This window comes from Orcinus orca, chromosome 12 (assembly GCF_937001465.1).
Source record: "Orcinus orca chromosome 12, mOrcOrc1.1, whole genome shotgun sequence".
Taxonomy (NCBI): Eukaryota; Metazoa; Chordata; class Mammalia; order Artiodactyla; family Delphinidae; genus Orcinus; species Orcinus orca.
Window position 1 is genome coordinate 66,387,760 of NC_064570.1, and position 25,777 is coordinate 66,413,536.

The 25,777-nt window shown below is 43.7% G+C and overlaps 3 protein-coding genes across 8 annotated transcripts in view; 2 read left to right on the top strand and 1 right to left on the bottom strand.

Annotated features, from left to right (window-relative positions):
• The window catches only part of MDN1 (midasin AAA ATPase 1), a 154,423-nt gene extending 138,090 nt beyond the window's left edge, over nucleotides 1-16,333 (top strand). For 3 of the 4 annotated variants that reach the window (XM_049695470.1, XM_049695472.1, XM_049695471.1), the window contains 14 exons: nucleotides 367-683; nucleotides 918-1,085; nucleotides 2,535-2,636; nucleotides 3,679-3,874; nucleotides 5,371-5,541; nucleotides 7,154-7,317; nucleotides 8,040-8,129; nucleotides 9,455-9,570; nucleotides 10,209-10,383; nucleotides 11,800-11,873; nucleotides 11,965-12,079; nucleotides 12,921-12,984; nucleotides 13,866-14,008; nucleotides 14,832-16,333. In XM_049695470.1, the coding sequence (XP_049551427.1) occupies nucleotides 367-683; nucleotides 918-1,085; nucleotides 2,535-2,636; nucleotides 3,679-3,874; nucleotides 5,371-5,541; nucleotides 7,154-7,317; nucleotides 8,040-8,129; nucleotides 9,455-9,570; nucleotides 10,209-10,383; nucleotides 11,800-11,873; nucleotides 11,965-12,079; nucleotides 12,921-12,984; nucleotides 13,866-14,008; nucleotides 14,832-15,020 (2,084 nt within the window). In that variant the 3' untranslated portion in view covers nucleotides 15,021-16,333. Of the gene's footprint in view, nucleotides 1-366; nucleotides 684-917; nucleotides 1,086-2,534; nucleotides 2,637-3,678; nucleotides 3,875-5,370; nucleotides 5,542-7,153; nucleotides 7,318-8,039; nucleotides 8,130-9,454; nucleotides 9,571-10,208; nucleotides 10,384-11,799; nucleotides 11,874-11,964; nucleotides 12,080-12,920; nucleotides 12,985-13,865; nucleotides 14,009-14,831 lie in introns of those variants that run through there. The other variant, XR_007470601.1, reaches the window with a different exon arrangement.
• ANKRD6 (ankyrin repeat domain 6) overlaps nucleotides 3,089-25,777 on the bottom strand; it is a 256,275-nt gene continuing 233,586 nt past the window's right edge. For all 3 annotated transcript variants that reach the window (XM_033418817.2, XM_004264818.3, XM_049695476.1), the window contains 4 exons: nucleotides 20,336-25,125; nucleotides 19,740-19,884; nucleotides 14,400-14,536; nucleotides 3,089-7,635 (listed from right to left, as the gene is read on the bottom strand). In XM_033418817.2, the coding sequence (XP_033274708.1) occupies nucleotides 24,554-25,125 (572 nt within the window). In that variant the 3' untranslated portion in view covers nucleotides 3,089-7,635; nucleotides 14,400-14,536; nucleotides 19,740-19,884; nucleotides 20,336-24,553. The remainder of the gene's footprint in view (nucleotides 7,636-14,399; nucleotides 14,537-19,739; nucleotides 19,885-20,335; nucleotides 25,126-25,777) is intronic.
• On the top strand, nucleotides 16,493-22,811 carry LYRM2 (LYR motif containing 2). The gene is made up of 3 exons (XM_004264815.3): nucleotides 16,493-19,301; nucleotides 19,790-19,930; nucleotides 20,384-22,811. The coding sequence occupies exons 1-3, from the start codon at nucleotides 19,257-19,259 to the stop codon at nucleotides 20,462-20,464; spliced, it is 267 nt and encodes an 88-aa protein (XP_004264863.1). The 5' UTR covers nucleotides 16,493-19,256; the 3' UTR covers nucleotides 20,465-22,811.

The following is a 25,777-nucleotide window of genomic DNA, read 5'->3' on the forward strand; positions in this document are numbered from 1 at the left end:
AGACGTAGGCAAAATTTTTCTGTGAAGGGTCGGTCAGATAATAAACATACAGTCTTTGCAGGTCATAAGCTGCAACAGAGTCGCAAATACTCAGTTCTGCTCTTATAGTGTGAAAGCAGCTGTAGGTAGTACAGAATGGATGGGGGAAACACATAGGTAAACGGTTGGTGCAGCTGTGTTCCTGTAAAACTTGTGGAGAAATTTGCAGAAATATGTGGATGGCCAGATTTGGCCCAAGGACCATAGTTTGCCAACTCCTGGTTTGAGAATAATAATAAGACACTTGTGTAACTACATCCCATCTTAAGAAATCACATTGTTTGATTTTTAAATTCTGTGTTCCTTTTTTTGGTTTCATCTGTCCAGAAGAGAATCCTTTGGAAATTAAAGAGAAACCAATGGATACTGTAGAAGCAGGTCATGAAGCTGAAGACATAAACGAAGAGACTGAGGCTGACCAGAATGAAGGTCAGGGTCAGCACGAGCCTGAGGGAGGCTCCAGTGAAGATGACCAGGAGGAGGGGGAGGAAGAGATGGACACAGGAGCTGACGACCAAGACAAGGATGTTGCCCAGCATCCTGAAGACAATGCAGAGGAGCAGCAGCAGTCTTTGGAGGACAAGGATGCCAGTGAGGAAGGTGCAGAGAAGGACGTCCCTGCTGACCAGGGTCTCCAGCCTCAGGTATCATGGCGGGTCTGGCTTGTCTTCAATTAAAAATAATGATGATGAGAAAAAATTACCTTCTTCCCACTGGAATCTCTCTTAGGCTACTTTGCCAAGCAGCTCTTTGTTTCTGTTTAAGACCTGCTTCGGCCGGTCCCCTCCCTGCAGACTCCCCTTGGTGAGGGGGGCCCCTCACCTCATCTTCTTCCTCCAGAGCAGTTAATGCTGTGTTTGATTTCCCTGCAGATGCAGGAAGAAGAAGAAGAAGAAGGGGAGAACTCTGACACGGAGCAGCAGGTGCCAGAGGCTACGGAGAGGAAAGAGCACGACTCCTGCGGGCAGACAGGCTTGGAGAGCGTGCAGAGCGAGTGTGCCGTGGAGCTGGCAGGGGCCGCGCCCGAGAAGGAGCAGGGGAAGGAGGTGAAGGGCCCTCTTTGCCTCGCCAGCTGCCCCTTGGGAGGGCCTCTTCTCCCTGTGCAAAACCAAGTTCTATTTAGCAGTAATTGGGTCGTGTGTGATGTTTTTTTGTGGTTGACATCTAAAATACCATCTCCCGTTCATTAAGAAAGTGGTCGTACACCTATTTTTATATGCCTCCTGGAACAAATCCCAGAATACTTTTACACACTTTATTTAAGTGATGTCCTTAATGAGAAAAAGTTATTAGAGTGTAGCTCTCTGTGGGAGAATCAAGTTCAAATTATATTTTAGAAAGCTCCTAAGGAAAGAAGGGCTGAATTTGAGACTTCATGCAGTGGTATGGCTCTAGTATCTAGTAGTGCTTCCCTTTTCCTCGCTGTTCACCAGGCTTCTAAACATTTTAATTTCAAATGGAAAGTACCTCTTCATTCCTTGACGTAGGGTGATGTGTCTTTTGTGGCCCAGTTGGGGCACTGGCAGCCTGGAAGGAGCCCTGGAAGTTGGAGGGCCTGCTACTCAGAGGTTTCTCTGGACAACTCCCTTGGCCTCTCTGCACCCCTACTTTCTCAACAATAATTACAATGGTTTATATTTCTCATCCCCCTTCCAAACCATTTACTGAGCACCCATTAGGTGCTGAGCATTTCATAACTTTAGCAAGTCTTCATCGTGGCCCTATAAGATAGATATTATTGTTCTTTGCGTGTTCTCCATTTTATTTTTTATTTATTTATTTTTAATTTTTTTCGGTACGCAGGCCTCTTACTGTTGTGGCCTCCCCCGTTGCAGAGCACAGGCTCCGGACACGCAGGCTCAGCGGCCATGGCTCACGGGCCCAGCCGCTCAGCGGCATGTGGGATCTTCCCGGACCAGGGCACGAACCCATGTCCCCTGCATTGGCAGGCTGATTCTTAACCACTGCGCCACCAGAGAAGTCCCTATGTTCTCCATTTTATATCTGAGTTAAATAAGCTCCAGTAATGTTAAATGACAGTCTCCAGAGTACCCAGCTGGTTGGTGTTGAAGCCTGGTTTCAAATTGAGGTCTGTCCCACCTTCAGAGTAAGCCATTACCTCCTGTAGACAAGGAACTAACGAAGGCCCGCATGAGGGTAAAAGACTCAGGTCTAGATGCTCTCGTTTCTGCCCACAGGCCAAGCCTTAGTCATGGGTGAGTTCCAGAGCAGACAGGCAGGTATGGTCACAGTTGTCCCTTGGGGTCCAAGAAGGATTGATTCCAAGACCCCCCTGGATACCCAAATCCGGGGCTGCTCAAGTCCCTTATGTAAACTGGCACAGTGCAGTGGGCCCTCCGTGTCCCCGGATACAGAGTGCCAACTGCATGTGACTGTGAGATGAGAATGGGGAGAGGAGTTGTACACAGTGCAGTCGATAACCAGATGCTTGCACAGCTTCCTCCACCTCATTCTTTGTGGCTTGGATTTCACAGGAACACGGCAGTGGAGCTGCGGATGCAAACCAGGCAGAAGGCCATGAATCCAACTTCATTGCCCGGTTGGCCTCTCAGAAAAACACCAGGAAAAACACACAGGTCTCTATCACTCTTCACCTAAACTTAGGTGAAGGCTGCATGTAAAATGATGTTCTAAATGTAATGGTTTAAAAAAAAAAAAAAAACACCAAATTCCCAGCCTTTGCTGTCTCACCATGATGTCAGCCTTGGTGAGCAGACCAGGACTGTGGGGCTTTCCCAGCTGGGGCTTCTTCCCTGTGTGGGGACAGACACACACACACAGACACGCACACATACACGCACACAAGACACAAACACACACACAGAGACACAGACACATGCACACACACAGACGCGCACACACAGACACAGATGCACGCATGCACGCACACACACACCCTTATCATGTTAAGTTCTTATTATGGAGCCTAAAAACCAGGTGTTGTGTGTTGTTGCCAAGGACTAACCAGTCTTAACTCTGTTCATTGTCCATTCTCTTTTGTGTTTTATTTTTAAATTTTTTAAAATTTAATATGATTTATTTATTTTGGCTGCACTGCATGGCTTGCGGGATCTTATTTCCCCAACCAGGGATTGAACCCAGGCCCCAGCAGTGAAAGCGACGAGTCCTAACCACTGGACTGGCAGGGAATTCCCTCTTTTGTGTTTTAAAAATAAGGCTTTTTAAAATGGGGTATTATTCATGCATGTGATACAAAATTAGTATATAGAAACCAATCCCCTAAAAAGCTTCCATTTTATTCCTGTCTTCAAGCCACCCAAGGGACTATCCTCAGAGCATATTGGTGCTGCCAGTCTTGTCTTCTCTCTAAGAGACTTTCTGCATGTGTAGTATATGTATGGATGTTTGTGTGTGTGCACCTCCCTGTGTGAGAATGTTTCTTTGCCTCTTTGCCTTTGTTTCAGGTATAAAAGTATATCATAGAGATTGCTCTGTATATGTATTTAGAGATCTTCCTATTAACAGCGTCACTGAAATCCACTCTTGTCTGGTACACCTGATTAACTTAATCAGCCCCCTGAGGATAAATATTATGATTATTTTTACTCTTTTTGCCATTAGACAAGGTTCTGATGAATTTCCTCATATTTCCCACAGAGTTTTAAGAGGAAACCTGGGCAGGCCGACAACGAACGCTCCATGGGTGACCACAATGAGCGTGTGCACAAGAGGCTGAGGACTGTGGACACGGACAGCCACACTGAGCAGGGCCCGGCCCAGACCCAGGCAGAGGACGCGGAAGCATTTGAGCACATTAAACAGGGTAGCGAGCCCTATGACGTACAGACCTATGGTATGATGCAGGGAAGGCTTCTCCTTTGCTTACTGAGCTCTGTGAATGCTTATGCTGTGTGCCCACCAGGTGTTCTTAAAAGTCATCTTAGGAGGGAGAGGAAATGGCTTTTTAAACTAGTTTCCTTCTAATAAGAACTGTGCAGAAATACAGTTTGTTTTTGATATAAAGATACCTGTAGCCAAGTGCAGGGTTTCAGTGTTCAGGGTTCTGGGTCTAGTGTGAGCCTTTTAAATATCTTTGGTAAAGGTTGGCCGTATCCAAACCCAGCACTGATCTCAGGGATTCTGAGTAGTGGACATTCCTTCATAATCACCCGGCAATGATAGGAGCTGTGAACTTGAAATCTGTGTTTCAAGAAAGGAGAGAGGACTTCCCTGGTTGGCACAGTACTTCCCTGGTTGGCACAGTGGTTGAGAATCTGCCTGCCAATGCAGGGGCACGGGTTCAAGGCCTGGTCGGAGAAGATCCCACATGCCACGGAGCAACTAAGCCCGTGTGCCACAACTACTGAGCCTGCACTCTAGAGCCCACGAGCCACAACTACTGAAGCCTGCGTGCCTAGAGCCTGTGCTCTGCAACAAGAGAAGCCACCGCAATGAGAAGCACATGCACCGTTACAAAGAGTAGTCCCCGCTCACCACAACTAGAGAAAGCCCGCACGCAGCAATGAAGACCCAACGCAGCCATAAATGAACAAACAAACAAGGAGAAAAAAGATCTCAGCATAGAAAGGGAGTAGTCAGTCGTCACTCAGTCTCTGCTTCAAGTTCTCTTGGTAACTTTTCACTGTTTCGTTCCTAATATGTAAGCTGGTGTTGATAATGTGTACTGTGAGGATGGTACAAAAAGACTGCTCTGCTGTGGATTACTCTTTTCTCTCCCTGTCCCCACTTTTAAGGAAAATGAAGCAATACAGTGATGGCTGCCACGCATGGAGCTTTTACCTTGTGCCCAGCACCATTCTGAGCCTTTGCAGCATGATCATGGAGTTCCTCTGACAGTCTTTACCAGCTAGGATGTCTCCATTTTATAGATCAGCACACTGAGGCCAAAGATACTTAAGAACTTGTCCAAGATCACAATGCTGGGATTCCCATGCTGATCTTTCTGTGCCCCGTGTTATACTTTATCACTACAGGTTTTCCACCCATAACTTGGCAATGAGGATGATTCCATTAGCTGCTCTGAGTCACGTGCCTGGCATGTTTATTCTGGTTCAGTCTCTGGTCATAGCAATAAAAACCCAGCTAAACATCCAATCTATGGTCACATGTATAGTTACACTGTATCCTTGAAGCTTCTGGCTGGGGGGCGAGGGGGGAGTGTTAAGCACTTACATCAGTAGGTCACAGACAAGCCAAGTACTGTGTCCAAGCCACATAACCAGTCAGGGGCAGAATCTTGGGAAGTACGAATGACCAAAAGCACACCCACTCATGATGGCTTTGTCTGCAGAGAGCTGACCTTTTCACGTGTGTGCACTTTGTTGGCAGATGTGGCTAGCACGGAGCAGCAGCAGTCTGCAAAGGACCCCAGCGAGGCTTGGGAAGAGGAGGAGATAGAGGACGCCTCCGCGGGCACGGGGGAGCAGGAGGAGCTCTGCGCAATAGACACGGAGCAGCTGGAGTCCCAGGAAGCCAGGTCGGGGCGCACAGCTGGGCCGGGTGAGTCCTGCAGTGAGCACACCCTCCTGCCTAAGCTCTCCGACTCACAGAAGCCATTTCTCTGGTGCTGCAGTCGCGCTTGGTCACTTCTTTCCCCATCCTAACCCATGGCTTAGAGATTCATTTGCCCATAATTTCCCTGTACATGTTTCATTTGGGAGTAGGAAGGTGGAAGGTGTTACAGGACACTGTCCTTCACGGACACCCTTGAAACTTGAGTTTCAGACAAAATCCCAGCAGTCTTTATTATTTTTTTATTTTATTTATTTTTAAAATCTATTATTTATTTTTGGCTGCGTTGGGTCTTCGTTGCTGTGCACAGGCTTCCTCTAGTTGCAGCGAGCAGGGGCTACTCTTTCGTTGTGGTGTGCGGGCTTCTCACTGCAGTGGCTTCTCTTGTTGCGGAGCATGGGCTCTAGAGCGCAGGCTCAGTAGTTGTGGCGCATGGGCTTAGTTGCTCCGTGGCATGTGGGGTCTTCCCAGACCAGGGCTTGAACCCGTGTCCCCTGCATTGGCAGGCTGATTCTTAACCACTGCCCCACCAGCAAAGCCCAACCCAGCAGTCTTTTTTAAATATGTAGAAGAAAACAGAATAGTACACATATTCCAGTATGACCAGAAGATATATTCTTTTTTTTTCTTTCTTATTTGGTTGCACTGGGTCTTAGTTGCGGCTCACTGCCTCCTTAGTTGTGGCACACATCTGGGATCGAGTTCCTTGACCAGGGATCGAACCCGGGCCCCCTGCATTGGGAACGCAGAGTCTTATCCACTGTGCCACCAAGGAAGTCCCCCAGAAGATATATTCTTGATTATTAGAGAAACAGTATTTTTAATTATATGAAAATATACTATATTTAAACATTTTATTTAAAGAAATGTTTAAAGAAATAGAATAGGGGAAATGCATGTGAGAAGGTAACAAAACTTCTTACATACAGTTCCATTTCATAGCTGACCAAGTGCTATTACAAGGCTGTTTTGTTTTTTAAGTTCAACACATGAAAAAATAGCTTTATCAGCAGTGGTATAAGTGCAAATTTAAAAGAACTTGCTAAATTCAAAAACTCTTCCTTCTGCTTCCGTCTTCTCAGGGGCGTTAGAACTGCTGACTGCCTGGCTGTTACAGGACAGTGGGAAAGGCATAGCTCTGTGTTTAGACCTTTCTAGATTCAAATCCAGACTTTCTCTTACTTACTTACTTTATAGGTTGAGGCAAATTATTTGTCTTCTTTGTCTCAGCTTCCTCATCTATAAAATGGAGCTATGATGTTATTTTAGTTTTTGGTTCTGTCAAAGTTCTGCATGCACATAGTTTATTTATTTATTTGCATGAACATAGTTTAATGGATCACACGGTTCTGTGAGGCTTGTCAGGGTAAAACAGTCTCCCCCCACTTCTGCCTCCCAGAACAGCCGCCTTCCATATCAGGGTGGGAAGAGGGGGAAGTTAAGGGAGTGAGAATTGGCAGACTGTGTCAGAGAGAAAGGACACGTGGAGCCGAGGTGTTAATGTGCTGGGGAGTGAATGAGTGAAGTCTGAGTAATTGTTAGGATTGACACGTGACTGTGGAGGTTGAGTCTTCATGTTGACATTATGGTGTGAGAACAGGCTTTGAAGAGATGGAGATGGAGACCCAAACTGTTAACACAGAGGAAGACCAAGACCCCAGGACAGACACATCCCACAGGGAGACAGAGAATGAGAAACCAGAGAGAAGCCGAGATTCGACCATTCATACAGCCCATCAGCTCCTTGTGGACACGATTTTCCAGGTACTAAAACTTTCACAAATTACTACTTCAATAAGTTGACAAAACATAATTATAAGTTTCTTTTAAACAACTTAAGACATGTTTGTCTTAAGAACTTTATGTAGCATCTGGTTGTTTTGGGGTATCATATCCTTATCAGTCTTTTAAGGAGTACTGTTGGTACGACGTGTTCTCTGAGCAGATAACACTTCCAACAGTTAATCCCAGGGTCACCGTGGATGGTCGGTGTCCTGACCTGGCCACGATGGTGGGTCTTGTCCTTGGACCTCTGGCTCTCACATCTACTCCTCTCATATCCACCAGCCTTGTGTGAGGAGCCTGCAGGACAGTTAAGTTTATGTTGGTTAAGTAGTAAGAATCGTAAGAATCGTTGACTTAATGCCTGCATTTAGGAAGAGCCTAAATTAACTGAGTTGTTGTCCCTAATTCTTTGACTTAATTATAGTCTAGATTAATTAAAGAATATTTCCATTATTGATATCTTCCTGGGTATTTTGTTTTACTGGGATGGATTTATTAAATGTTAATATTTCCTTTATTCATTTTGCCTCTACATAATGAGAAGGAGAAGAATGGTTGTCTGGTGTCTTAATTGTGCCATTAAATTTGCTCAAGTTTTGCATCTCAGGGGGAGTTCGTACTGCAGGGAATAAGGCAACCAGGTACAGTGAGTTGGTGATTCCAACCTGGAATCTCCTCTATCCGTGGCTTTTCCCTTTTAGCCCTTCTTAAAAGATGTCAATGAGCTAAGACAGGAGCTGGAGAGACAGCTGGAAACATGGCAGCCACACGAATCTGGAAACCCAGAAGAAGTAAGTCACTGGTGTTTTTATAAAATATCTTGACTTTTGTTTTTTAAGGTACAGTAAACTTAATAGATTCTTAACTCCAATTACCTTGGTCAAAGCGACCGAGTATATGGAGAATATAATTATAATTCTGAAACCTACATCTATCCATTGTTTTCTGCCTGGTTTGCCACTAGATCTGTAGCTTAATTAAAACAGAGAGAAACTGGTGTGTTTAATTCTTTAACTTCCATTGCTCAATCTGTAATGAATGTAATAGATGTGACAGTGGTTGAAACATGGGGCAAAAGTCTATACTGTGTCACTCTCTGAATAGGCCACCTGGAACATTGCCAGCTGATATGGCAGTGTAGATAAACCAGATGTTTCCTTTTCAATGACCTTGCATCCTAAATTTACTAATATTTACTAAATACACATATTTTAATTTTGTATCTCTTATCATTATTCTCACCACATGTATTGACTGCTCTGCCATAATTGGCAAAAAAAAAAACTAACCATGGAGCTTTGTATTCAGGAAATAAGCACACTGCTGAGTGTTACTTGAGAGGTTTGCACTCGTCACTTTTGTTTTTGAAACATGAGCCTGAGAGACCATGATTAAGTGGCTGGATCTCCTGGCACCAAAATTACCCATCATGGCCCCCTCTCCATGTGAAGGTTACACATTATATACTCCTCATAGGTGATGTGAATAAGGCATTGATTTGGTCATGAATTCCAGTATTTTATTACCTTATTTTCTCATTGGAACTACGAGTTGTGGTTTTGGTGGAAGAGGAGACATTTTATTTATTTATTTATTATTTTAAATTATTTTCTTTTTAAATTTTATTTATTTATTTTTGGCTGCATTGGGTCTTCGTTGCTGGGTATGGGCTTTCTCTAGTTGCAGCAAGCAGGGGCTACTCTTTGTTGCAGTGCACTGGCTTCTCATTGTGGTGGCTTCTCTTGTTGCAGAGCACGGGCTGTAGGTGTGCGGGCTTCAGTAGTTGTGGCTTTCGGGCTCAGTAGTTGTGGCTCGCGGGCTCTAGAGCGCAGGCTCAGTAGCTGTGGTGCACGGGCTTAGTTGCTCCGTGGCATGTGGGATCTTCCCAGACCAGGGCTCGAACCCGTGTCCCCAGCACTGGCAGGCGGACTCTTAACCACTGTGCCACCAGGGAAGCCTAGGAGGAGACATTTTAAACCAGGTGAATCAGATAGCAGTTTGACAAGAGAAGCAGGTTGTTTTCTACTGCTTTGTTTCAGGCCTTCATCTTGCTGTAATGACTTTGGTTGGCTCCAGCCTTCTAAGGGTAACTTACATGTTGTTGCTGTTGTCACAGGAGAAGGCAGCAGTGGAGATGTGGCAGAGTTACCTGGTCTTAACTGCACCTCTTTCACAACAGCTGTGTGAACAGCTTCGTCTCATATTGGAGCCTACCCAGGCTGCCAAGCTGAAGTAAGTCTTCTCCATTGGATGCACTCATGGTGCCCTGGAAAGATGGCAGTGCCACCTTTTCTGCTGAGCTTATTAGCACGTAACAGCTATGGTGTTGGCGTCTAGGTTGCCACTTGTGCTGCACAGGCTCTAGTATGGCGTTCCTTACCTTGTTGCCATTTTATCATCTCTACCACAGAAGCTTCTGTGAAGTTCAGTATGAATGCACTTTCTGTGACTAGTTAATTAATACCTGATGGGAGAGTTGGCTGAACCTTTGGGTGTGTGTGCTGCTCACCTTCTACATGTTGGATCACTCAATTGCTGCATGCGTCACTCACCTAGACCTAGATCTTTCCAAAGATGTGTCCAGAAGCGTAGTTTCAGAACACAAAAGAGAATCCAAGACTTAATATTCAATGCAAACATTTTTTTTCTTTTTAAAAAGTATTTTAAATTTTCTATAAGGACCTAATTATTCTTGCCACATACATATCCAGTGTGTCTGGCTGCTGATCAAGAAGATCCCAGCCCTTAATAATCTCAATTGACAGTAACACTTCATTGTGCCAGGTTACTGGTTATTTGGTATAACTGGTTATGTTATTATTACTGTGATTTTATCCTTAATCTTGCTCCTGTTTGGTTAAATTTAACAGAGGAGATTATCGAACTGGGAAGCGACTGAACATGCGGAAGGTCATTCCATACATTGCCAGTCAGTTTCGGAAAGACAAGATTTGGCTTCGAAGGACCAAGCCCAGTAAACGGCAGTATCAGATTTGCCTGGCTGTTGATGACTCCTCTAGCATGGTAGACAACCATACCAAACAGGTGAGGAGGAGAAGCGTAGTGGCAGTTTGATGGGCCACCTGAATGTTTTAAATATGTTCTGGCTAAAAAACACTTTGAAATACCAGTTAGTTTGTTCTGAGAATATGAGACCATATTTGAGAAGATATAAGATTTAAAAAGTTCAAAGGGGCAATTTCAGGATGTCTCAAAAAATTTTGGTGTCTTACTGCTGTAGGTCGTTTAGATTGTTGTGTTTCTTAGCATGGCCATGCTATTGTCTAGTTGCAGAGTAAGTAAATTTGTCAGTGTTTACTTTCCACTGAATGAATGTACTATATTCTTTTAAGACCATGCACAACGTAATATCTGAATATCCCTGATTTTTTTTTTTTTTTTTTTTTTTTTGGCGGTACGCGGGCCTCTCACTGTTGTGGCCTCTCCCGTTGCAGAGCACAGGCTCAGCGGCCGTGGCTCACGGGCCCAGCTGCTCCACGGCTGGGATCTTCCCGGACCGGGGCAGGAACCCGTGTTCCCTGCATCGGCAGGTGGACTCTCAACCACTGCGCCACCAGGGAAGCCCTGAATATCCCTGATTTTTTTAAGATGTCTTCAGTACACGTTTCTTTACGTCTGTGTAGAGTTAGTGTTCTATCAGTAGTAACAAGGCTTAGGAGCCTGGGTGGAGTTACGACCCCCCCACTCCCCCCGCTGTCGGGGATGTGGAGAGTGGGGGGGTCTTCGCAGTGATGCTGTTGCTCAGCACAAGTCCGCGAGCAGCCTGAAGGCTGTGCACAAGCTCTGCTGGAAAAAGTGTAACCTCTGCACCTGTGTTCAGGTCTCAACTCCCCACTTAGCATCGCATGACTTTGGGCAGTTCATTTTGTGAGTTTTACCTTCTGAAAAAATGATTATAACAATACTTACTCAAGCTCAGAGCTGTTATGAGACTAAGTGAAGTCATGTATGCAGAGCACTCAGTTTAGTCCCTGGCACTTGATGCATGTTCAACAGATGTTAGTTGCTACAAGTGTCGTCATCTTTTTAACTGAATTTAAATTCTGAAACTATACTGTCATTTATGCATAGTTTAGAATAAATTGGTTTTAAAAATCTTTTACCCGTGAGAGATTATAGTGAAAAAAGGGGGAAGAAACCTTAAAAATTTATGGACCAAATTTCTCAAGATCGCTTTTATTGGATGATGTCTAGAGCAGGCCTTTCCTACTAGTATAAAGGATATTGGGTTTCGGCGCTTGTGCTGTTAGCCAGGGCCTAAGGCTACCAAAGCCACCAAAGCCTCTGAGCTGGTTGTGAATAGCCATATTGATGTTGTTCCCCTGTGTGCCATAACAAAAAAGGAGTGTTTTCTGTGGGAATCTTGGTATAAAAAAGGTTGAAAGGCATTGGTGTAGAGGATATTCCGATTTCTTCAACCTTTCACTTTCTGTTTCACAGCTTGCCTTTGAATCTCTGGCTGTGATTGGAAATGCTCTAACCTTTCTGGAAGTGGGTCAGATTGCGGTGTGCAGGTAAGAGTGCCTTTTAATCCCATTGGGAAAACCAGCCTTTTTTTGCATGACAAAAAATAACTCCCATTGTATTTGGGTTTTCTCCCCCAAGTTTTGGAGAGTCCGTAAAGCTGTTACACCCATTCCACGAACAGTTCAGTGATTACTCAGGGTCCCAGATTCTGCGGCTCTGCAAATTCCAACAAAAGAAAACCAAGATTGCTCAGGTATGCTGATGACTTCAGATGTCTTCTGCAGTTATTTTATGGTATAGGAGAGACATAATTTTTAGAACTCCCTCCTCCCCAGTATGGTAAAATTTACAAGAGAGCATAGTCCTGAGCCTCAGCCGGTGTACCACTGGAGGAGAATCTCCCGTGGCATCCATTATTAAATAGCATGTGATCTCTCTTTCTCAGTTTTTCAAAGATCATTTGACTTTGCATCATTGATTTTCTGGCTCCCTATTTTGAGAGGTTTGGAACATTTTGGAAAAATGAACCACCTCCCAGTACCCTTATCAAGTGGGTCAAGGCCAATTTCTCTCTACCATTTAGCCTAGAGAAGATGATGTGAAGTAAAGCCAGTGCTTGCTCGGGATGGCGTACGTTCTAAACACAGCATATGGGGTAACAATTCTGTCCTCCTGGTTTCCTGCCGTAATTTAGCCTCCTTCACGTTACACTGGATATTTTGTTTTCTTGCCTTCTTTTTTTTGCTCAGCTGTTTTCCTTTCTTGAAAGAAGACAGCTCTTTGCTTCATTTGGGGGTTACTGACTTCTTGTCCCCCAGAGGAAGTGTTTCTTTTCCTTTGGGGTGTCTCGTAGAACACTAGTGGGGTATATGCCAGGGACACAGGTCTTGTCTGTGCTTGAGAATGCCAGCACCCAACGTAAATGCCAAGTGCAAAGATTGTCAGTCCTTTACGGATGGATGGAAGGGACAGTTTGATTGCTATAGATTTGAGATGGTTATCTGATAATCACTTAAGTGCCAGAAGTAATTTCAGTCTCTGTGATAGTGGGAAGAGAGCTTAAATAGTTTTCTAATTGTCTATTTCTGGTTTAGTTTCTAGAGTCTGCAGCCAACATGTTTGCAGCCGCTCAGCAGCTCTCACAAAACATCAGTCCAGGTGAGCTGCGTTCTTTGGTCTTTGCTAATAACACGCTTTTCTTTTCTCGTACTGTTTGCAAGTTGCTTTTCATCTCAGTGTACCCATCACCATCTTTTAAAGTGTAAGCTCTATAGGAAAACACATAAACAGGGGATGATGCAGAGGTATTAAACATTCATGGAATTTTTTACTCACCTGTTCGTTCATTCAGAAATTTTTATTGAACCCATACTCAAGAGGCTTATAATCAAAGGAGAAGGTAGACACCAACTAGTTTGTAATTAACTAGTATATATTTGATAGATTTGAGTTCAATGTACAATGAAGTTGATCTAAATGTCACATTCCCCAAGGCGCTACTGGGAAATTGTTTTATTGACAGAAGTTTTGTATGTCTTTGTGCAGCCTTGTCTGTGACTCACACGTTCAAAGTAATAGATCTAATTGGAGGCCGCCTTTATTTGTGCCCAGTATTCACCAGTTTCAGAGAACTGCTTGGTTTTGATAGCACAGAGAAAGCCTGCACTAATTTGTCTTACTGTCCGCAGTTTACTTATTTTTGGCTGCGTTGGCCTTCATTGCTGCGCGCAGGCTTTCTGTAGTTGCGGCGAGCAGGGGCTACTCTTCCTTGTGGTGCGCAGGCTTCTCATTGCAATGGCTTCTCTTGTTGCAGAGCATGGGCTCTAGGCGTGCAGGCTCTAGAGCGCAGGCTCAGTAGTTGTGGCACACGGGCTTAGTTGCTCTGCGGCATGTGGGATCTTCCTGGACCAGGGCTCGAACCTGTGGCCCCTGCATTGGCAGGCGGATTCTTAACCCCTGCGCCACCAGGGAAGTCCCCGTACGTAGTTTGAGTTGTCGTTTGAGTTGAGTTGTTCCTCTGCTGTTATGTTCTACTACAGAAACTGCACAGCTCCTCCTGGTGGTCTCTGACGGACGCGGCCTTTTCTTTGAGGGCAAAGACAGAGTCCTAGCAGCAGTTCAGGCCGCCCGGAATGCTAACATCTTTGTCATTTTTGTTGTGTTGGACAATCCCAGTTCACGGGTGAGTGATTACTCAAAGCCACTTTTCTGGGGATTCCCTTCAAGTTGTTCTATCTGAAGAATGGCCTGGGTCTCACAGTCATACCGAGAACTCCTATAACATTCATGGCATCCTGAAGGGTACTGTTCTAGGCATTTTATAATTATTTTCTCATGTAACCGAGCAGTAACTCAGTGATGTAGGGATGGTTATTCCCACTCTACAGTGAAGGACAGAAGCACAGAGGTTGTAGGTAATGACAAGGAAGCCAGTATTCAGACTGACTCAGTCTATCCTCTTAACCACTTTCTGTGCTCACTAGTACTCTGGTGGGTCATCTCCCTCTGCACAGCGTCGCTGCAGGTATCGCAGCCTCGATGATGGGCCCTGTCCGTTGGAAACATAGACCAACCTTTCCAAGTACTTGGATCTCAGCAGTGCCCTCCTCAAAGGAGGAGGCATCAGTCACTACATGAAAGATGTCCACGGGGTGGTCTGTTCCCAGGGAAGTACTGTCTCTGCAGGTCACATTAAGGCCTGGATAGCAAGCTGAAAATTTAATGTGAATTATTCCAAGTAGAGAATAGGAAATACCATTGTAGGGAAATCAGGTTTGCTTATCTACCCCTTTCCTTCCCTTTTAGTGGCCATTCTCCTGGAAGGGGTGCTCAGAAAGATCTGCCGCCTCCTTATTAAGAGTTCTGTTTTACTTAGTGATAAGAGCTATTTTTATAAGCAGGAATTAGACATGTGAGACCTAAAAATTGTCTGCAAAGGAGATCATAAAAGAGCTAGCCAAGGACACTGATTTAGTTTTATTTCTAAATGTTTTTTTTTTGGCCAGGATTCTATCTTGGACATCAAGGTACCAATATTTAAAGGGCCTGGAGAGATGCCTGAAATCCGATCCTACATGGAAGAGTTCCCATTCCCGTTCTATATAATCCTACGCGATGTGAACGCACTTCCCGAGACGCTCAGCGATGCTCTCAGGCAGTGGTTTGAGCTAGTGACAGCCTCTGACCACCCGTAGAACAGAAGGAACACAGTCCTAAGTGAGACTTTGCGGTCAGAATGTCACACTGCTTGCCGGGTGCTCCCCTTTGGACAACTGTTTCTGAACTCCCAGCTCAAAAATGGTATTTAATCTTAGATTTGATTTATAAACGTTCACCCAACAGCTACAAAAAATTTTATTGCAACATTTTACAACACGATTTCAGAGCCTAGAGAAAACTCATGCTCCCTGCTGTGCCTGGGCGCCAGTGCTTGTAATAAACTTGGGGTGAAGGAACAGCAGCAGCAGGTGTCTGGGCTCGTACCTGGGGTGGGGGGTGGCGCTGCCCTTTGGGCTCGTCTCAGAAGTCCTGGCCCAAGAGGAGGCTACACCCCACCCTTGGTGCCCAGCTGCCTGCCTTCCCTCCCAGGGACCCTGGACACCTCCAATGAGGAGATGCTGCTGGAAGAATGGGACTGTGCCGGGCCTCTGGGCAAAGGACTAAAGGGAACTTCCCTTTTGACCCTGCGCTAATAAGGCTTGGCCTTGCAAAGCCCACAGTGTGTACCCGAAAGCTGTCAAGTGGCTGAGGCAGCTGCGGGTTTTTTTAGAGTCTGTTTTTTTTTTTTACTGTGCTTCTTATGAAAGGAACTAACTTCTCTACGAGGGGAGGAGGCTTGTGGTATGTGTGTTTTTTTATAAAACAACCAGACATCATGGGAGCCCAAATCATCAGAAAATGACCCTTGGGCCATGTATGAATGAAAGGGCTTTTCAGTGTCCTCCCCTTCACCTTTGCTGCTTCGGGAGACTATGCAATGATGGAAGGATGATTTTTCCTTTATTTCACTCTCTCTGTGCCATAGTTCCTGCTGTTGTAGTAATTTATTTCTTTAGTTCATTTTTTCTTAACAGTTAAGAGGAAGAATCATTCCTCACACTGATTTCAAGTTGAACTGAGCCTGTCTTATGCTGGAAAAGAAGTGCTGTATCAGAAGAACTAAGCAGCCACATCTTTTTTTCCAGTCAAAAATCCATCAACAATAGTTTTTAGGCAGTTTTTACTTGGCCAAAAAGCAGTGCTTGAATACTTAACTGTGTGCTGTGTTCTCGTTAAGCTCTGTCAGATGTTCTTTCGTAAACAACATGCCATGACGTAATCATCTATCTCCATGTCTGTTATCAAGTTACACTGTGAAGTGTGCCACCCTTTTGAGGTGGTCCTCAAAGAGAGTTTGCTTGTTGTTTCACCAGGTGTCCTAAAGCATGTACCTGAGGTTATATCATTTTTTATTCTAAAAAGCTATGCAGCTTATATTCTGAAAAGTATTAAAAAATATACCACTGTTGATGTAACTTGTGCTGCGCCAAGATGAAATCTGAGTGTAAGAGATGTATCACTGGCCAAAGGCCTCTGTGGGGCAGAAAGTTTAATCTTCCAGCAGGGAGGGAAGACACCAACATTATGAGTGATGCGGTCCATCATATCTACCTTTAATTGACAGGACAAGCTAAGCTGAAGCATCCCAACTGATGTACCAGCATAGTGATTCCCTTGGCCCTGGGATAGCTAATAGGGTCTGGAACAGACGAATTTCAGTAAGCAAGTTACCCAAGAGTGCTAGCTTCAGTTTGTACTGTGACAGGACAAGGGTTGGGAAGCACAGGAGCAGACACAGGAGACCCATCAGGAACTGAGGGCGTTGGTTAGGAAGAGTGACATACCTGAGTCACTTAGAAGAAGAAGCTACTGCGGGTAGGCTCACACACTCTCACTTGGAGCTCAACCTTTACATTTGCCTTACCTTCCTCTCCACCTCCATCCAAACCCCAATCTTGTCCGGTCTAACTTCTGGATATTTACCTTATTCTGTCTTCCCTTTTGCTTTCCGCTGACTGCAGTACAGCTGGAGCTCTCTTATAATGTAGCTTGAGGGGGACTTCCCTGGGGGTAAAGAATCCACCTTCCAATGCAGGGGACACAGGTTCGATCCCTGGTCAGGGAACTAAGATCCCACACGCCACAGGGTAGCGAAGCCTGCACACCTCAACTAGAGAGCCTGTGTGCCGCAAACTATGAGCCCACGCACCGCAACAAAAGATCCCGCGTGCCACAACTAAGACCTGATGCAGCCAAAAAAATTTTTTTAAATAAATATTAAAGTAAATAAAATGTAGCTTGAACTACTAATCACTTTGCTAGCTTCACTTCGTCATACTCACAACATCCAAGGAGATCTTTCTGAATTCCTGTGAAGAAGGTACCATTTGTTGCTTCTTAGCACTACCTGCCTCCCCTGTCCCATCTCTCCCAGCATCCCCACCACACTATTTGATCTGATCACAGCAAACCACACGGGCCTTGGAATCTGCCAGTGTTCCATGCATTCTTTGTCTAGAATTCTCTTACCCACTTGGCCTTTCTGACTTTGCCTAGCTCAGATAAGCCCTCCAAGAAGAATGAGCTCCCACAGTATGAGCCTTGACAACATCTATAAATACTACGTTGGACTTATGTCTTCCTACCCAAAGAGTGATTCTAAGGACAGGGGGCATATATGACTCGTGACAGCATTACCAATGTCTAGCATGAGTGAATCTTTCTGGATGGGAAGAAGAAATAGTATAAAAATGTCAGTTCTCACTTTATAGATTCAACGCATTCAAAATTTCAGTAACGATTCTAAGATGATTTAGAGGAAAATAATACAAAACATTTCTAAAGGTCATACAGACCATTAATAGAGGACTCTTACAAGATACTACAGGAGAGTATTCCTGCCTAATAATAAAACATACAACAACAAAAAAGTAAAAACGACCTGGATGAAATTACCCTGAGGGTTATTCAGACCCTAAAAGAATTTACCAGGAGTATCACAAATCCAAGGAATATGAATGAATTAGTTAATAAATGGTGCTGAAATTATAGTTTACAACTGGAAAAGAACTTACATCCCCATTATGCTATAAACCAAAATCCTAGATAAACATTAACAATGAAAATTTTTTAAAGCTCTGAAGGGGAGAAGATGAAATTGAAAAGGCTCAAAAGAATGGAAAATACACGTGACTATATAGAGACTTAAAGCTATAAAAGGAAAAGGATCAAAGTTTAAAAAAATATGGCAAACAGCCCATATAAAATTAGAATAAAAGTCTGGATCATCATAAAGGGACCAAAGTCATAACAATTCACAAAATAAGTAACTAAAAGTGGCAAGGGATATTTAACTTCACTACTATTTAAAAGAGAAAAAAAATCAATGAATTGCTAATTAGTAGACAAATTTTGAAATATGTGGTTATGGTATTAACATCATTCACACAATGCCTGGTAATGTTCAAAATCTTTAGAGTGCTTATATGCGCCAGGTTCTGTTCTCAGTGCACTACATACAATACAGTACAACAGCAGCTCTGGGGTAGATGCTGTTATTTCACTTTACAGACGAGGAAACACACCCACAAAAGTAGCCAGAAGTACACAACTGGGAAAAGGGAGCTCCAAGGATTCCAAGCAAGGCAATCAAGTAAATGCACAGTGAACGAACAGGTAATTGAACACTTTGGGCTGTATTTTAATTCAGAACAATCCTGTTTTTTTTAAAGAAGGGATTCACTAACCCCTTACAGTTAATATAACCTAAGCGTAAGGAGTGTGTTGAGGGGAGGATAAAACGATTATAGGGGGGAAAAAGCAAGGCGTAGGGGTGTTTGGTTCCTCATTACTAGTTACACAAAATTCTCAAAACTGCAATGGGACAACCATTTAAAGCCTTGTAACTAAGGACGATCATGAAGACTACAACGCCAGGAAAAATGCTCGCAGTAGAAAAGAACAGGGACAAGAACGAGAAAAGGAGACGAGCACAACACAAACTAAGAAATTAACATTTAAATTTTTAGAATTTTTCACTATACGCACTAAATCTCAAAAAATATACTAAAATAGTTTTCTTCCCTCACCCCCCAAATCCTTTCATTTAATGAAACTTAACCACGTGTCAGGAACTGGGCTAAATGCCTCACCACCATCTCATTCTTACAACAACCTGTGAAGCAGGAACTGTTATCCTGTTTCACGGATGAGCAAACTTAGGCTAAGACAAAGCGAAACTGCCTTGAGCTTCAGTTCCGGCTGCCGGGCTCCCGGAGCCAGCGCAACTGTCGCAGGCCGCCTCCCGGGAAACCGAGCTCGCCCCGCCCCGTCACCGGCCCACTTCCGCCCCTGCGCACTGGGGCTCTGGCGGACCGCGCTGTCTGGACGTGATGGCAGCTTCCCGCTTACCCCCAGCGACGCTAACGCTAAAGCAGGTACCAACTATCCTCACCGGCCTCTTAGGGCAGCTTTACTGGGTCTGAGCTCGATTCTCTACCGCCCCCTGCACCCATTCTATAGAGGGGTCTCGGGGACTACTGGGGCGGACGACCCTGCGTGCGCCCCACTCTGATTGGTTCGGGCGGGGGGCGGGGCTTCGCGCCGGGGGGAGGTGGGGGGGCCGGCGGGAAGTGCAAGGGGGTTGGGGCTACTTTCCAGTCTTGGTGCAAGAGGCGGGCCGGGCTCTTGATCTTGAGCCCGGATCCTCACTGCCCAGGTGACTGCGGTAAAGACTGGTCTACTGCTTGTACTCTTGATTTTATGTTTGACAAGGGAGTAAGGAGACAACGCAAACTTCTTGCCGTTTTCTTAAAAGAAAAAGGTGGTTTTCTTTCCCCTTTTCAAAATTGAGAACCAAAGAGAAAAGAGCGTACCGGGCTGACGATTGTGCAGCTGTAATTGCCATTTCTCCTCCCCTGTACAGTTCGTGAGAAGGCAACAAGTTCTCCTCCTCTACAGAAGGATTTTGCAGGCAATTCGGCAAGTTCCAAATGATTCTGATCGCAAATACCTGAAGGACTGGGCAAGGGAAGAATTCAAAAGAAACAAAAGTGCCACCGAAGAGGTGAGACCAAGATCATGGTGATGGTAGGCCCTGACCCTTTTGTACTGATTAGTGAGTTTTTAAAAAAATTTTGATAGATATCTTGGGATATGTCACTGAGATGGTATATCTTGATCATTGCTCTTGATGTTACTGATTTTTCACTTAACTGATATTTTAAATTTAACAATGTTTGCTATATCTACACTCTACAGTAGCACCACCCAACTTGTTTGTTAAACCACACACACACGAAAAGATAATAAATATTACAGCATGATGGTTTGGGAAGTATGTGTGGGGTGTATGAAAGCATGCCAGACATTGTGTACCCCTAACTGTTAACTTTTGGCTTTCCTAAAGGGCATCAGTGCCAATTCTCAGTATTAGTTCCTAATTTTAACAAATAAAATGGTAGAGCTGTACCTTGTTTAACCAGTGAAAACAGTGACCAGATTTCACTTTCTTCTACAGGATACAATCCGGATGATGATTACTCAAGGCAATATGCAGCTCAAAGAGTTAGAAAAAACACTTGCTTTAGCCAGATCTTAACTACAGCATTATTCTGAAAGGTTTTCAAAGTCTCCATGTGTTTAGTTGAGCTTAGGCTCAACAGTGGGTAGCCCAAAGCCAAGTGAAACTATCTGTACATAGAGCCCTTGAGCAAAATATCAGAACATGGAGCATGGCATATCAGAGAGAGCCAAGAAAAGGGCATAAGAGCAATTGTCTTAGCACTGAAAACATACCTTTTATTTTGAAAATGTTCTTGGATATGTCAGCAGTTTTGGGAAGAAGCAAAAACCAGTACGATAGCATATAAAAAGATGTTCAACACCATTAATCATTAGGAAAATGCAAATCAAAACCACCAAGAGATACTATTTACATCCACTAGAATGGCTATAATTAAAAAGGGAGATAATTGCAAATGTTGGCGAGGATGAGGATGTGGAGAAACTGGAACCCTTAAACACTGCTGGTGGGACTATAAAATTGTGCAGCCACTTTGGAAAAAAGACTGTCAGTTGCCCAAAAGGTTAAACAGCATTATTCATAATAGCCAAAAAGTAGACCATCCAAATGCCCATCAGCTGATTAATGGATAAGTAAAACGTGGTATACCCATACAATAAAGTATTATTTAGCAAACAGAAAGATGGAGTACTGACACATGCTACACCTGGATGAACCCTGAAAACATTAAGTGGCCAGTCACAAAAGATCATGTATGGTATGATTCTGTTTATATGAATGCACAACTCTGAATATACTAAAATCTGCTGAACTGTACATTTTACAGGTATGTGAATTATATCTGAATAAAGCCATTTTTCCCCAATTTTTTTGAAATATAATTGATATATAATATTGTGTAAGTCAATTAAGCTGTTTTAAAACAGTGTGAGGTATAGGGCTGGAGGTGTACTGACCTCAGGAGACACCATGGAGCTTCCTTGGAAAGTCCTTCTGCATTAACCCTCAGGGTTGTTGAGGTATGTTCTTCAGATGTGTTGCATCTGATATTCAAGAGGACTTTCCAAAAAGATCACCACTGGGAATCTAGAACTTTGTAGGAAAAAGAAGAAAGAGAAGTTTAACAAATGCACTGAAGCACCTACCAAGAAGAAGAGGCAACTCCTGGTCAAAACTAATGTGGTTACCTTAATATCCACATGGAAAGTAAAATAAATCATTAATTAAGGAAGCTCCTCAGTGCATTAGGTTCTCCTCCAGTGCCAGGAAAAAACAGAGTTTGAAGAATACATTGGAGACAGAAGTTGACTTCAGGACACTTTTGAAAGAGACCAAATGTGTTTAACAGTTAATTTAGTGAAAGTGAAAGCTCGTGGAAGAGGCTGGGATTGGCAGTTCACCTACAGAACAAATCTAAAAAGTTAATCCAAGAATCAGAGTTAATCCAAGAATCTACATCTGAAAGATGTAGAAAAACTTTTGCAGGATAAACAGTGTCTAGTGTTGGACCGTGTGCCATTGGAGAGGTGTAAACCAGTGGTGTGTCACTAACCTGCATTCCGAGCCACCCTTGCCCTTCCACAGCTCCAGAACCCACAAGACAAAAATAATTCTGAATACTCTGCCACCGGGGGATGGCCTAATCTAAAATGCTTACATAAGCCAATTTTCAGGTTTTTATATAGATGTACGTTAATCAAGCCATCTGATGAACAGAGGGAAAAGCATGTGTGAACAGTTTCTGAACAGAGAACCTTAGAAAGACTTACTCTTTTGTGTAGCATGATTGGCAAATACTCAAGTACAGGCTATCTAGTAAATCTAAAATCTTGAAGCTAAAAACCATCCTTTTATGAAGCGTGACAAGCAGTGACTTTGATGTTCTTCCTAGAAGCACTGTATGTGGAAGATGTAAGAGCATTTGTGGTTTGTATTTGCAAGAATCAAATACCACAGACTCTCCAAGAAAACCTAATGTGGGGTTTTGTTTTGATTTTGTTTAAGTGAATAAAACATGAAAATTTGAATTTTCATCTTCCAGAGACTAAGACTATTCTCGTGGACAAGCTTTTCCCTTCCTCTCTAAAGAACAATTTAATTTTATTTGTTCACTTACATCTTTGCGTATCTCCTGAATTATAGGCCAAGTCCGTTGTTTAAGCCCAAGAGAAGATCTATTTAGCAATTTCTTCTCACATGTGGAACCATGGTCATTAAGATGTTGGCCAGAATAGAACGCTGGTGAAACACATTTTTTTCATCATCTTCATCAGTATTTTGGATTAGGCAAATTTACTGTCTGGGTGTTCCCTGTAAACTAACTATACTGTTGTTTGAATGCCGAAGTTTTGTTCCTAAAGTTTAAGATGTCTGAATGTTCAACTAATGTATATTAACTACAATAAATGCATCTTTAAACCCCTTTATTATTATAATATCTATTATATTATCTAAATTATTAGAATTGTTTTAAATACAAAAGCTTTCTAGCATGAGAAGTGGCTAAGGCTATTACTTAACATATCGACTGCCCCTGTGTCATTTTTTTTCCCCTTTAAAGTGTGCCACTGAAGTTTTAAATTCGACAAGACGAGCTTACAAACCTGAAAATAAACTTGAGAGAACATCAAATAAATTCCCTGTCCAGGTTTTGTAATGATGACATACATCTACATTTATTAGGAACGCCTAGATCCATAGATTGTCAGTATTCAAAAGAACAAACCAAAAACAACTGAGCTTGATGGGCAGAACACACAGGGACTAAATGCATACTTTTGTTTTTCTGAGTGTTCCCATGTCAAGAAGTCATATTTTCTCTTTGGCTCAATGAGCAAAGGTTCATTCAAAAATCACAGACAACAGTTACTTGGTTCCTCTGTTTATAGAAATAGAATCGAGGTTTCTATGCATATATGGAATTTTGAGGAGACGAATATAATGCCACAAGGGACAAGAAGCTTGGAAGATAATTAAATCCAAAGTTTCAACATACTGTTACTTTTGCAACTTTGTATACTCCATACAGTAACATCCACAGGGCTCCCTGAAGCTGGGGAATCCAAGTCAATTTATTGCTTATTTACCTTGACATAGTTGCTACAAAGCAGTGGAAAGCTTTTGAGGTTCTTCAATGACAACTCAGTTCAAAATGAAATACTTTCAAGAAACAGCCTTATTTCTTTATAAAATGTAGACCAATAAGCTCACATTCAGAAAAGTACTCTAAGATAACTGGCTGTGAACTAGGTTATAGAAATTTCAGGTAATTGCTACGTGAATGTTTTTTCCATTAATCCACTTTAAAGCCACTATGATTAATTGTACTGTTTCTTTCTTTTGGCTGAAAGATACAGAAACCATGATCCAATGATCTGAATCTTTCTCGTTTGAGTTCATGGACATTCCCAGCGCTATTATTAGCCAATTAACCCATTATTTAAATACACTCTGACTTTTCAAAACATTTTACGATATACTGGATCTTGTGACATCATGAAAATCCTTCTCCTCAAAGTTTCTTTGGTGAGTTTTCCCTGGTTAAGATGTCAGCATTTGGGGAACTATGAACTTGAGGGAGTTCAGCGTGTCTGTTACAGCTCTTACAGAAAGACACTGTCCAGGCACAGCAGGCATGTTGATATGAATGACTGCTTGACTTGAATGCACAGGGATTAATATTTTTTCTTGCTTTTCATTTACATTATTTCATATCCTGAATATTGGGGTTTAGGCTTACACATCCTTCAGTTTCTTAGCACAGCTCGCTTAATCTGAGCTTTTGAACTTCAGATGAACTTGAGCTGAGGTTTCAAATCTGTAATGAAACCTGAAACCAAGTGTCCCCTAGTTTCAGTCTAATTGTTGAAGTCTTCACAACTTCAGGGCATAGGAAGCATGTGTCTGGCACGTTTTAGAAATTAGTGATTTTTTTAAAAGGCAAGGTCTGCTATGTGTACAATAACTGACACCTCCGACATAGCTCTTCTGCAGCTGCAGGACCGGAAATCTTCAGGAATCCTTGCCCCCCGCCCTCCCCACGGCATGCAGGATCCTAGTTCCCAGACCAGGGATCGAACCCCCGCCCCCTGCACTGGAAGCACAGTCAACCACTGGACCACCAGGGAAGTCCCAGGAATCCTTTCTCGTCCCACTTCCCAGGCCCTAGTTTTCCTTGTGTACCTTAGTCCTTAGTTTAGCAAGTTCCTCCTCTAAACTTTTAATGTGTTCCTCCAGCGTGGCCTTGTCTTGCTGGGCTTTCTGACTGGCTTGGCTTCGTGCTTCTTCAATCTTCCTTTCATACCACTTTTCCATCTGGGTGGAAACAGCCTCAAAGAAATACTGGGTGAGCTCCAGCGCTTGGGAGGTGTCCCGAGTATGAGGGGCAGTTTGCTCGCCACCTGCTGCTGGTGGCGGCTGCCCGCAGGTGGTGCTGGGTGCTGGCTGCTGGCCGCGGTGCCTCATCTGCCCACTTTTCCCAGACTTCTTGGTTTGGGTGCCTCTGTCAACACAGGGCCCAGCCTGCGGCTCGCACTTGGCTGCCTCTTTCAAGGGTAACGAGGCTGTCTGGACCTTGACACTCCTCAGTCGGGAGCCTGCACAGTCCAAGGAAGACAGCTCCTGCTGGAGTCTGTGGGCGGCTGTGGAGCTGAGGGCCTTTTCCTTGGGCCTGACCACCTGAGGGGGGCTGTCAGAGGCTGCTACTGGACCTGCGGTCACCACTGACTGATCCACACCTGGTTTCGGAAGGAAAACAAAAGTGAGAGCGAATCCGTGTTCATACAGTCACCTGGGCTGGCATTTGAGAGTCCCGGGAATCCTGTAAACCAGGCTTCTCAACCATCACCCACCGTGTGCAATTTCTGTCCTTCCCCTCCACTTCTCCCCTGATTATCATCTTGGCTTGTCAGGGCTTTCAGGGATGTTGCGTTAGACACACTGGTGGCATCTAAGCCAAAAACTACTGGCCTGAGCCTGTCTCAACCTGCAGTAAAGGGCTCTGGGCACCATTTCCTGATTGCTAAGGATGACACATCTCACTACTTGTCCTAAAACAGAATTGGGCGTTTACTGATCAGAATCAATACCCCCATTCTCTAACTTCCGGGCCCTTTACAGACCATAGCCCTGGTTACTAGTTCCTTGATCCAAGCTCCCACTTGGTCCTATTACCCATACCCAGAGCTCCATGACAAGTTCCATAATTAGTCCTAGCATGAAAAGTTTGCCCAGGATTTTCCCCACTGTTATGGGCACAAAGAAGATAAAACCACAAATACAGAGATGGCCTATGGTAACATGAAACACGTGACATATCAAAACCTCCCCATGGAAGTCTAATTACTAAGGCTATGAATCTCCTCAACTGATCATCATTGAGTGTAGCCA